Here is a 12,844-nt window from a genome sequence, read left to right as displayed (position 1 = left end):
CACACACAACACGGCTTTCTGGAGGATGGAGAGTGGTTTATTCAGATTCTAAATAAAGGGTTTGGAAAGCTGATCTTTTGAAAGAAAAAATCAGCAGAGAAAACCAAAATAAAATTGGAACACCGATGTACAGATGTATTCTCACCCCCAATTTAACCTAAACCCCTAACATTTTACTGTTAATTTTCCTCCTATCACCTGGGTTCTGATAGCTGGTTATGCCCCCCATCACTGAGACCAGCTCACCTTCTCCTGGCAAACCCACGGCCCCTCCAGGGCCCCTCACACCTGATCTCTTGCAAAGGTCACACCTGCTGCTGTTACATACATGTTTATGCTGTAGCATCAACCCTAAAATTAAAACAGTTCAGAGAGAAGATTTTTTGGTTAAAAGAAGAAACACCCCATGGACTGGTGAGGCCCCAGAACAGGAGCTGTGTGGGCAGATCCTGTCTCCACAAGGACCAGTGCTACTGACAACCCACTGGAGCTGCAGCCCAGGGAGATCCACGATGACCAAGCAAACCCAGATGCCCAGGCCAGCCCCTTTCCCGCAGCGCCGGCAGCACCGCGCGCTCCCGAGGCCTGCGGAGAGCCAGGCTTCTCTCTCAGAGCAGAGCACTCCCAGCCTTGTCTCTCTCAGTTGACTGTTTTAAGCTTCTTGTCTGGCACTTCCTGGTGGTTCTTGGCTTGTTTCCGTTTCTGGCACGCTGCCTCCGTGCTGTCCCCCCTGGTCAGTTTGTCCAGCACCAGGGCAGTCTCCTTCAGCAGCCGCAGCTCCCGCTTCTCCTTGCGCTCCTCCATCTCCACGATGTCGTCTGCAAACAAAGCCTTCAGGGGCGGGATCAGCTTTGGGATGGCCGGGAAGTCACCGAAACGTACCTGGAACAGAAGCACAGGAGTTCCTACGTGACAACTGCTGTTTGATTCCCTTGCTCCCCCCCTTGCCTTCAGCCTGTGCAGACAGCAGGGCACTGCCCCTCTCTGTGTGCACAGAGCAGCCCTGACCTCAACGAGTTATTGAGGTTTTCTTCCCAGGAATGCTGTGACCCAGTACAAATTCTGAGTGACAGTGAGCTGCCCTCACTGCCACAGGTGCCTTCAGCCAGCTTTTGTCTCCCAGATGTCTGCTGCAGAAAGCCACTGGAGCAGCTCATCAGTTGGGATGGGAATGGAAGCAATATTAGTTTTTTTGGCTGGGAGTAGCAAGCACAGACTTGAGGTGACATGAGGCAAGTACCCAGGGTGTTAAGAGCTGGATTCAAGGGCCATCAGCACCTGTCTCACACCAGTGTGAGGAAAGGGTGGCACAGGGTATCTGCTGCCAGCAGTTGAAGGAGCTGTTTCAGAGCCTGCTCTTCAGGAGATGGAGTATTGATAAAGCACAAGAGGAGCATTTAATTAATGAGCATCCCAAAGTAACCCTGACACTATTCCCAGGCCTGGCCCTCAGCTCCCAACTTACCCTCATGTGGTCAAAGGCAATGCCAACCTTCTCGCTGAAGTCTTCGCTGAACAGCGGGATCTTGGCGTATCTCTGACTGAAGTGATTGAGCATGATGAACTCTGCATTCATCTTCATCCCAGTCTGGATGGCCTGGGAGGTCGTGCTGCCAAAGGAACATGCCCTGGTCACAGCCAGGCTGGCAGGTACTGCTGCTCTGCACCCAGGGTCACACCACACCAAGTGACCTCACACCTGCTGAGCATGGGGCACAGGCCCCTCTCCCTTGGGCAGCCTGCAATTTCCACACAACCCTGAATGAAGGAAAGCAGCTGTGATTGTTGGAGCCTTGCATTTAAGAGCTCCACAAACTGGGGACAGGCACTTGTCCCAGGGGTGTCAACAGGCCCAGCTCTTGCACTGCGACTCACAGGGAATTCCAAGCAGCTGCTCTTGGTCTCCCACGTTTACTGGGGACAGCACATGGAATCCCTGGCTGCAGTGCTCTCAGTGAGCTGTGGGGGTAAGAGGACCCTTCTACCCCCTGAGCTTAGTCCCAAGACGTAACCATGCAGAGGGCATTTCCCTTGGGCTGGTCTATTTGTAGAGTTACCACAGTCTGCTTGAAAACTTTCCCCATTTCTTTTGGGGGATGTTGAGAGGAGCTGAGGTGGTTTCAGAGCTGCTGCAATGACCAACACATCAGCTCCGGTGTAGAAGAGCTCTACGCACACCAGAACCTTTGACAGGACTTGGGCCCTTCACCATCAGCTTCAAGGACTACACCCAGCTGTGCAGCTTCCCCTTCTGAACAGGGACAGACAGCAGAACACACCCCACCTGTGGGTCTTCTCTATAGCTTCTTTTTCCATGCCATCTTCCAGCGTGGCTTCGTGGATCAGCAGGTTGGCATTTTTACCTGCACAAACAAACAATCACATTCAATCTTCAGCTGAAGACTGAGCAGCCCAACTGCCTCTCCAGGAGCCCTCCTGTCCCTCCTCAGCCCCTCACTGTGTGGCAAACACAGCACCAAAAGTTTGGGAGTGCCCACTTCGGGTACTGACAGATGGAGACCTTTCTCCAAGAGATTCTTCAAGCAGAGGGTTTTGTTACCTACCCATTTGCACTAAGGCCATGCAGGGCATTGTATCACCAGAATAAACTACTTTCCAGCCAGACTTGTGGATCACTGAACATGCAAAAGCATTTTTACAGTGTTGGACTTCACAGGTCTGAAACTGAACAAGGATACAAGTGTTAGACCCCAGGTCCCCTCCAGCCACGGAGCCCCCAGCTCAGGAACTCACCTCAGCCAGGTCGTAGCTCTCTAAGAGAGAGCTCACAAACTCCTTGGCTTTGGGTCTGATGTTCTCACAGCCTTTCACAAGAGACTGAGAAGGAATCATTCTGTGAGGGAGGGAAGAGGAGATAATTAAGGACAGGTACAAAATAAAACCTGATCTTCTCTTTAAGCAGCTGATTTCTCCTGTTTCTCATTCTCAGTTCAGTGATCTGTTTTACCTCTTGCTTTCACTGGTGCCCCAGTAACTCATCCAATCACTATCCCCACTATCAAATAGTCTTTCTTCTACTTGCCCTATGGAAAAGGGAAGCCTGCATGTAAACCTCTCTTAAGCAGCACCACTGAATAACAAACCCTATCCTGCCCTCTGCAAACTGCACATCCTCGTTCTACAGGCAGTGGAAGGAGTCAGAATCACCTCCAACAAAGGGATGGGGGAATGGATGATAGGGGCTTGCCTTGAATAAGGACCAAGGACATTTCTCCACACAAAACACTCACTTGATGTCTCCAAGAATCTCCTCACAGTGATTGTGGTACTCGTGTAGCCAAGGCATGATCTGCTCAGGTGCTACCAGAAATAGAGGGCTGAAAGCCTGACCGAGGGCTGCCTGCAAAAGCAAAGGTAGGGGAAAAAAATCAGTATCAAGTGTACACCAAAATCAGAGAGGAGAAATGCTAGAGAAAGGCTGGTGCTTCTCCACTACTCTGAAGTTCCCCTCACCCCAAGCCAAGTTCAGGAGCAGAGAAACACCAGTGCTACTTACAAAAGCTCTCCTTCGCTCCATCAGGATATTCACCAGCCCCTGCAAAGGGAACAAAGGAGACAGCAAGGGCAGTCAGAAGTGTCTGGGGAGTCAGTGGCAACAGAGCTACCACAGCTCAGCAAGCCCAGAGTCAGAACAAACAAGAAGGGAGAGGGGATTAGAACCACAGACAGACTGAGCAGTGCCTGGGGAATGAACGCAGAGAGGAATGCAGAGCAGGGCAGCCCACATTCATCAGCTACAGCTGAGTCCCAAGGTTCAGAGCACAGCTGCACAGAGCCCCTGCCCCTTCCCACACACTGAACCCACCGAATGATGATCCGTGTGCATGTGGGACACAAACACAGCCACGAGGTTACACAGCACTTGGTCAACTTGCTCTCCGTAGTGGCGGCAGAGCTGTCCAAAGGTTCCTTCTCCACAGTCCAGCAGCAGGGAGCGGGTAGCACTAGTGAGAGGTGACAGAGATATTTAGCAGCCACTGTAGGAGCTCTGAGCAGGGCCATGCAGGGAGGGGCATCTTTTGGGTTGGAAGGCAGAGATCAGAGCACTGGGGTTTACCTGGTGTTCACCAGCGTGGAGCTGACATTGCGGATTTTCATTGGAATTGCAGATCCTGTTCCCAAGAACACAATCTCAGGATAAGCACCCACATTTCCTAGAGAAAACAGAGAACAAGGATTTGTAGGCAAATGTTCTCCACACACTGCCTGGTCAGACACCAGTTAATTCACCAGCCCAGTAACTCCAGAGCCAACATGTCCAGCACAGTCATTTTTGTCCCCCTCACCATGAGGTTTACAAGGGAAGGCAGAACAAGCCCCACCACTTCACAGCTTCATCTGGGCTCTGAAGCAGTGGGCCACCAAGAGCTCCTATTTTCCATCCCACTGATCCAAGCTAAGGTGCTGATCCGTACCTGGTACGGCAGACAGGCTCTCTTTGCACTCCTTCACACGGGTCTGGAAGTCAGGGAGATCCAAGGCTTCACTAACAAACGAGTCAGGATCACAGACAGTCACAGCATCTCTGCAAGAACAGGCCATCTATCAGGATGGGGCAAGGTAGGAACTGAAACAGCCCTTTCCAGAGCAAAGTGCCAAATTCCTGTGACAAAACAGCCTTAGAACAAAGGGACAAATGCTCTTTCCATTTTGAGGGGTTGGAGAAGGCACAGCCACAAGTGTGGTGTGTGCCAAAAAGGCCTGGCTGGGCTGAGCCCAAAGGCACAGAATGATCATTCCACCGAAGTGGAGAAACTCCTGCAATAGCACTTCATCCCATCCAGAGCTGCTAGGCACTAGAGGGCACTGCAAGGCAGCACAGAGGCTCCTGGAAGAGGAGCAGCCACCTAAAGGGATTCAGGCATTGCTGGGAAAATTAAGAGACCTGTATCCTGGGCCTGCTTCAGAGCACATGCAGTACTACAGGCCTCCAGATACCTTATCAGAGAAAGTTAAACTCTTCTTGGCACCTGCATCCTCCTGTTGTGCCCAACAAAGCCAGAAATCTGAGCCATGGTGGCTGAAATCCCCTTGCCCCCTGTGGTGCCTGGCCCTTAAGATTCTCACTGAGCAGCTTCATCTATTTGCCCACCAGGAGCAAAGCCAGCAATTGTTTAACCACCTGGAGCTTTCAGCTCTAATGGCAGGTTTTCTAGGTCTTCAGATGGTAAGACTTTCACTGGGCTCCCCAAAAACTCTCCCCCTGCCCCCCTCTGCTCTGCCACAGCCACAGCTGGGTGCACAGCATGAGTCAAAGCAAAGGACAAAGGACCACAAGGCTACGGGAGCAAGGGACAGAAACAGAACTCCAAACCACTGGCCAGGTGGTGTTTTCAGTGGCTCACTCATCCACGTGCTACACCTTGTCTGAGCCTTTCAGGGATAGGGACACAGTCCTTGAGACAGTTCCCCCAGCACAGCCACCAGAAAGGATCTGCAGGGCATCCTGACAAAGTGCCTGCCCTTGCTGAAGAGCTGCTTCAAGCCAACACCCAAAACCTGGGAAAAGATTCCCACTGACCTCTGCCACTCCTGCTGCGGCCTGAGGTGGTATTTCAGGAGGCACTCCCCTCGCACGATGGGCACAGGGCAAGCAGCCTCTGCTTCCTGTGGGAGGAGGGTGACGTGAGACACGGCCTTTGCTCAGGGCACGAGGCACAGGGGCAAGGAGGGCCTGGATTACCTTGCTCTGGTAGGTGGTGAGCAGAGGGAAGATCTCTGGGTGGATGAGGTTCAGCTGAGTTTGGATCTTGTAGCTGCGTGGGTTGTGCACAGCAGAGGAGTTTTCATTGAGCACCAAGTGCTGAGTGCCAGGCCCGAATCTGTCAGAGGACAAAAATGCACAACAGCTTCAGCCCCACGTTAGCACTGCGCACATGTGCACACCTGAGCTAAAAATCTCACCTGAACCAGCAGAGCCCTCTTTTTAGAGCTCTTTTGACTTTGGCACAAACGTGCACCACCAGCAACAGGCTGCAGCACACAGAGACAGGAACCCAGGGGCCACAGGCCCACGTACCTCTCCATCCACTGCTGGTAGCGGCCATCTCGAAGCACTGACTCGGGAGTCATGTGAATGACCAAGGCCACCTGGTGCTCAGGAACTCCCTCCTGGTACCTGGGACACATTCCAACAGAAAGAACATCTCTGCTCCAGTCCATGTCCTTGGACATCCCCTCCCCTCTCCCACTTTGCTGCTACCACAGATGCGCCCTGGGGCAGGCAGAGCAGGGATCTCCAGAGCACAGCCCAGGAGCTTCAGGCTCTGCATCACCAAAAGCAGGAGGCTCAGGGCCACCATTTGCTGACCCTCTACTGTCCCCCACAGGCCAGTTCCTCTTCTCCATCAACAACAACATCTGCAGAGCCTCCAGGAGCCCAAATGCTTCTGCATAAGCCCAACAGAGTTGTTATGTGCAGTCCAGGCTTCCAGCAGCCAGGGAAGCAGCAGCTTCCACTGCTCCCCAGGCAGACACCAGGGCACATTCCTGCTCTGGAGGGCCCTGAGGGAAAACAGGCTCATGGCAGCCACAGAACCCCACAGGTCCTGCCTTTCCTAAAAGCTTCAAAATGCATCACCAATCCTCTCTTGCATGTCAAGCTCCTTAACAGTGCCAAAGAGCTCAGATATCAGCCATGAGAAACAGCATATCCAGACTACAAGAAGAGCTTCTCTTGGGCAAAGCTCAGCACTCAAACATTCCAGGGGCCCCAGCCCTACCTTCGGAAGGTCTCGTTTTCACAGACAGCATCCACAAAGCCCTCGTGAGGACACTCCAGCACCAGGAACACTGGGCCAGGGTCAGTGGGGGTGCACAGCTCCTCAGGGAAGAGCTGCAGGCAGATACACAGTGGTCACACCACAACCAGCCTGGACTCACAGACCTTCCTGCACCTCTGTGTCTGATTCCTTCAGCTGGACAGACCCAGCAGCCCCTCTCAATGCTCAGTACACCCAGCCAGGGCAGCTTTTGGGCCCTTTCTGCTCTCATTACACACATTTGCATTTCGCTGTGTAACAGCAAATCCCAACCCTGGCCTCAGAGAAACCACAACCTAACCTGAGGAGGGGAATTTTAGCAGTTTCTAGGTTCCCATGACAGAATTCAGATGGCAGCAAAAGCATGTTTAAGGAAAAAAAAAGGCTCTGTGAAATTCCTGTGATACAAAGATGTGCTGATCCTGTCTCCCAGGTCAGGATCTTCACTTGCAGATCCCCTGGGCCATGGCCAGAGCTGGCTCTGCCTCTCACTCCAGTGTTTGAGAGAGTCAGACCCTGTGCCCCAGAACTGTTGCGTTTCTTTTGGTGTCAGAGGTGCACACAAGGTAAGGAGGGAGTGATGGCTACACAGGCATTCAACACCCAGACTTAAAAAATTCAGGTATTAACTCCACTAACTCACTCCTAGACCTGCATCAGTTTTGGGAAGGGAAGATGAAGCAGCTCTGCCAAACAGCAAACACCCAGCCATACCCACACAGGAGTTCATTCCCATGATCACCCTCCCAACAGCCCCAGACATGCCACACTCAGCAACAACCTGGAACTGGGACAGTCCCAGGACGTACTGGTAGGGAAAGCATTCTGCACAAAAGCCTGTCACCCTGGGAGCCCAGTGAAGGAGGGAGAGTGGCAAAGCCACACAGAAGCACAAACACATCTTACCTCTCTGCCTTCAAAAGTGATGCTCTCCCCATTTTTGAGAGCTGTAATTATGGGAAGGATGGCTGGAGTTCCCCTGAGAACAAGGCCACACAAATATTTAGCTTGCCAACAGCCAGGTGCCTGCTGCTGCCCCGTGCCCCACGCTGGCCTCTCATACTCACACTGGCAGGCCCATCTCCTGCGCTTTAGCTGCTAGGAACTTCCCCTTCCTTGGGTGAATCTGCAAACAGTTAAACACAATTATCACCCCAATAAACAGGGACAGGAAACAAGATCCAGGTACCGCCACGTTAAGACTTTCTCCACAAATCAAGGAAATGGCTTTCTCCCTTTTCAGTTCCACAGCCGCTGCTCCAATTTACCTCAAATAGGTTTTTCTAGACTGCCTGCTTTCCAGGATCCTGCTGCTGCTTCTTGCTCCCCTCTTTAGCCAAGCAAGCACAACAGCCTGCCCTGCCCTGAGGGTTAAGCAAGAATGGAACCTGTACACTCATAACCACTGCTGGATTCTAAAAAACGCCTCCAGTTTTACTCATTCCTACTCATGCTGCTGCAACTCTGACACTTGAAAAGCAGAAGCACATTAGAGCTTCAAAGCCCTACTTGAAAATGCTGTCTCCAATTAAATCCCTGCAGCGAGTGATGTCAGGAAGTATTTCCCTACAGAAGGGTGGCCAATGCCCCAAGCCTGCCCGTGTTTAAGAGATGTTTGGACAATGCCCTTATTAATATGTTTTAAATTTTGGCCAGCCTAAAGTGGCCAGGCAGTTGGACTGGGTGGGGAAGTGTCCAAGGCCTGGTTGGATAGGGCTTGGAGCAACCTGGTCTTGTAGAAGGTGTCCCTGCCCATGGGGGCACGGAATGAGATTATCCCTAAGGTCTCCTCCAACCCAACCCATCCTGTGGGCATAGATGATCACTGCATGTCCCTTCCCACTGAAACACTCTGTTCTGTTCTCTAATCTATTCTGTGTTGGTTTAGAGACTCTGCCCAAGCTTACTTTACACAGAAAAGCTGTCACCAGATCAGGATGCCGCCTAGCACACTTCTGCTCATCACCTGTAAAAGAAAGCAAAACTACTAAAAATCATCACTCACTATCACTTTTCTTAAAACAAGTATGTGCCAAAATTTGCTAAAGCATTAACAGGAACATTATCCAATTAACTTGGAGCCCAGCAGCAAAATGTTATGAACACCCAAGGCCAGAGAGCCCATGGCTTCAGATACAAGAAGCCAAACTAAGGCCCAAGACTGAAAAATAATCAGACCAGCATCTACCTGTAATTAAATTACAAAGGTTGGAGCATCCACCCCAGCCAGAAGCAAACTACTACAGGGACTAATCACACCCAAGCACCAATCATGTCCAATTTCTAGGCCTTTTAAGTTCTCCATCAACTTCCAAAGTACCAGGACACTTTCTGCTCCATGGAATCTTCCAGCTGAGCTTCTCCACAGACCTCACTTTCAGAGAGCAAATGGCTCAGAGGACAAATTCCTATCCTTAATTTGGCTTCATCTCATTAAAGTTGAAAAGACCATTCCATGTGTTTCACCTGTCTTCTTTGGGCTTTCTTTTCCCTTTCCCTCCTCCAAGCTTTGCTGTGCAGCTCTCGGGGATCCAGGCCCTGCATCCCCTTTGGGGCTATTTCCACCCTGGGGAGATGCTCCAGGACTCTGGGGGAACGTACTTTCAGCAGCCAGTGGTTTTCCTGTCCCAAATCCAATAAAAGCAGACAAAGATCACTCAATCAGAAGCAACAGATAAAAAAAGCAGGAGCAGCATTCCCCCTTCCACGACAGTCAGGTCTGAACTGCAGCAGAATACAGAGCTGCTCCCCCCCGTGTAGCTTGCACTTGCATACTCCAGTCACTTATTTCAGGAGCCATCCCTCATCCAAGTCCTTCTCCCCAAACTGTTAAACTCTGTGCTGCACCCTCAGTATCACAGCTTCCAGCAGGAAGAACTCAGCTGGCTGAGAAAGCCAAATCCAGGGATATTTCACAAGTCATTCCATCCACCCACACCTAAAGGAACAAGCCAAGGCCCTGACTCAGCAGGTCTTGCTATTTAAATGAGATCCTCCTCCTGAACCTCTGCTTACTCAGGCTGGCAAACAGAAGCTGCTCCTTGAACCTTCATTGTGCTTACTGAGCACGTGCTTCCCCTGCCTCTCTGCAGCACCACGAGCTCACCTGTCAGAGGTATTTGGCAGACAGTCATTGTCTCATCCTTGTACTCAGGCTCTGTGTGCAGCTGCACAGCTGGGAAGAGATCAAAAACCACCATTAACAAGTGCCTAAGCAGAGAGTCACACTCTTCAAGAATATAAATCAGAAAAGTGTCTTTTCCTTTCTTAAACACAACCTGCTGAATGTTCCCCTTCCCTTTCTCTGCCCAACTGCAAACCCCAATGAATAATACAAATTTTAAAAGCTCATCATCTGCAGGGAGCAGTCCGTGAGCGAGCAAATTCACTGGCAGACTCTGGAAGCAAAGTGCCTTCACAGCGTTTTAAAACCAAATACTGTCTGTATCAGCCAGCCCTGCAGGCCCTGAGCAGAAACAGAGCTGGAAACACTGTTGTGAGGGGTTTGAACAGTGTATCAGAACAAAACATATGTTTAAAACATCCTCAGAGCAGACCCAAACCAGAGGCTGAAGCTGTTACAGATCAATGCAAGCCTGGCTACAGATGAAACAAAAAGTTACAAGTTCCTTTGCTACACATCCCTGCCCCACGTACCTAAATCCATCCTCTTGAGGGGCCCGGGAAAGAGGCGAATGGCTTTCAAGTAGTTTTGCTGGAAAAGAGACAGCGTCTCAGGAGGTGGCACAAGCAGTGCACCATGACAGGCACCACTTCCAGCAGCTACAGACACTTCGCAGGGAAGGCAAAGGTTCAACACCGAGGCAGACAAATCTGGGCAGCTCTGCCAGTCACTGAGCCCTTGGAAAGAGAAAGAACCACTGTCCCCACCCCTTCCATCCATGTAATTAGTCAGCAGAAATGGCAAGGAAATAAAACAATGCTGAGGATTGCAAATTTCCGGCCCAGATGCGGCATTAGGCTGGCAAAGACCACATTGAACAGGAGGTCAGAGACTGAGCTTCTATTAATACAAAATGGGGAGGGAGCAGACAAGGGAACAAGAATCCTCCCTTCTCCCAAAAGCTGATTTATCAGGATACAGGACAGGAGCAGAAGACTTCTGCTGTCCTGTAACTGAAGAGATTTGGATTTTGAAGCCAGCCCTTTGGGCTGACACTGACTCAGACCAGCATTTCACACCTGCACAAAGATTCCCTTTGCCACCAGCTCTCCCAGTTCCAGGCTGAGCTTTAGCATTTTCAGGGTTTGCTCTCCCTTCTGCACCTTGCCATACTTACCAGCTTTGGTGGCCCCAGGAACACACACCTCTGAAGCCCTATAGCCTTCAGTGTGAGAATCATACCTAAAAGCAAGCAGAGAAACAGCTTTTCACAGCCCCAGTAACCACTGGTAGATCCCAAAAGAAAGATCCCTCTCTGTTCAGGAGTGCTTGGCCTCTCCACAAAGGCCAGAACTGAACTCGGATCTAAATTCAGTTTTGCCTCAGCTTTGTGGCAGTTTCAACAAGTCAACCACCTCTGCAGATAAAGAAAATATCTACACATCTTCATACACCTGAACAGATTGTTAACCTCCTCCTTTTCTTGGAGATTTCCAGAATTTTAATGGACAAGATCCACAGCCACCTGTTCTAACCTCATCCTGAACAGATCATTAACCTCCTCCTTTTCTTGGAGATTGCCAGAATTTTAATGGACAAGATCCACAGCCACCTGTTCTAACCTCATCCTGCACTGAGGACAGTGGTGGCCAGAAACTTTTGCATGCTCCTTTGGACTCAAACCAGCCTAACTCACGAACAACTCCCTGCTGGCAACACCTTCTGCTGCAGGAGATTTTGGGAAGCCGAAGCCAGGCACGCTGGACAGGCAGAGCCTGTCCCACCACGTGTCTGCACTGTCGCAGAGCCCACGGAGCAGCTGGAAGCGCCGCAGAGCCCCACGTGCAGCCCAGCCCTGTGAGAGCGATGTCGCCGTGCCCACCGCTGTCTGAAACACCCCCGCACGCCGCACCGGGCACCTGGCAAAGTGACCGCGCCCGGCCCGAGAGCCGCTGCGGGCTCCCCGCACTCACCAGGCAGCCCCCCGACGTTGGCCCAGGACACGCGGCTGAGGAAGATGCTGTCCAGGTGGGAGATCTTCAGCCTGCGGGGCAGAGGGGGGTGAGCAGGGGCCGCTCCCGCCCCGGGGTGTCCCCCCTTCGCTGTCCCACTTACTTGTGCTCCTGCATGGCGCGCTGCGTGCCCTCGCCGCAGTTGAACAGATACCTGGGGGGAAAGGGGCGTCAGGGCAGGCCCAACGGGGAGCTCCGCTGCCGGTGCCGACCCCAGCGCCGCACTCACCGGTTGAACTCGGAGAACACATACACGGCGGCCCCCGCGTCGCGGCTCCCGGCCGCCACCACCTGCACGTACACCGTGTTGGGCCCCGCCAGGCCCGTGCCCGCGTTCCGCCGCCGCTCGCGGGCCCACACGTGCCGGGGCACGTCCTTGGGCCGCCGCGCCGGCCGCGCCGCCGAGGGCCCGTCGGCCATGGCCCAGCCGCGGGAGCCGGCCCCGACCGCGATGCCGAGCCCGGCGCCGCTGCCCGCCCGCCGCCACACGAGCCCGCGGCCCGGCGGCAGCGCCCGCACCAGCGCCCACATCCGCGCGCACCCGCCCCGCCGCCAATCAGCGCCAGCGCCCCTGCCCCGCCTGACGCGGAACAGCCAATGGGAGGCCAGAAATGCCCGCGGTCGGCCCGCCCCCTTTACCACGTGATGCGGGCGGACCAATGGAAAGCGAGAAACGGCAGCAGCCGCCCCGCCCCTGAATCGCCGCCGTCCTGGCCGGCCGCTGTCACGTGACCGGGCTCTGCCCGCTGGTCTTCCGCTCCCGGGGATCCCGGCCCGGCCACTGCCGGGCTCTGCCCGCTGGTCATCCGCCACCGGGGATCCCGGCCACTGCCGGGCTCTGCCCGCTGGTCATCCGCTCCCGGGGATCCCGGCCCGGCCACTGCCCGGCTCTGCCCGCTGGTCATCCGCCACCGGGGATCCCGGCC

General features: G+C 53.1%; 1 protein-coding gene across 1 annotated transcript; it reads right to left on the bottom strand.

The window, feature by feature from the left end:
• On the bottom strand, positions 1-12,367 carry ELAC2 (elaC ribonuclease Z 2). Its single transcript, XM_069032574.1, has 24 exons — positions 12,148-12,367; positions 12,022-12,072; positions 11,880-11,950; positions 11,084-11,148; positions 10,440-10,497; positions 9,889-9,957; positions 9,249-9,404; positions 8,690-8,748; positions 7,850-7,908; positions 7,689-7,761; positions 6,744-6,856; positions 6,041-6,139; positions 5,705-5,843; positions 5,543-5,628; positions 4,437-4,546; positions 4,079-4,175; positions 3,827-3,965; positions 3,518-3,556; positions 3,252-3,361; positions 2,755-2,854; positions 2,565-2,685; positions 2,285-2,363; positions 1,466-1,610; positions 1-882 (listed from the first exon to the last, which is right to left on the bottom strand). The coding sequence occupies exons 1-24, from the start codon at positions 12,336-12,338 to the stop codon at positions 640-642; spliced, it is 2,472 nt and encodes an 823-aa protein (XP_068888675.1). The 5' UTR covers positions 12,339-12,367; the 3' UTR covers positions 1-639.
• Between the last annotated feature and the right edge of the window lie 477 nt (positions 12,368-12,844).

Source organism: Aphelocoma coerulescens, chromosome 18, assembly GCF_041296385.1.
Source record: "Aphelocoma coerulescens isolate FSJ_1873_10779 chromosome 18, UR_Acoe_1.0, whole genome shotgun sequence".
NCBI classification, from domain to species: Eukaryota; Metazoa; Chordata; class Aves; order Passeriformes; family Corvidae; genus Aphelocoma; species Aphelocoma coerulescens.
Note: the sequence above shows the minus strand (reverse complement) of the source record. Positions and strands in the feature narration are given on the sequence as shown.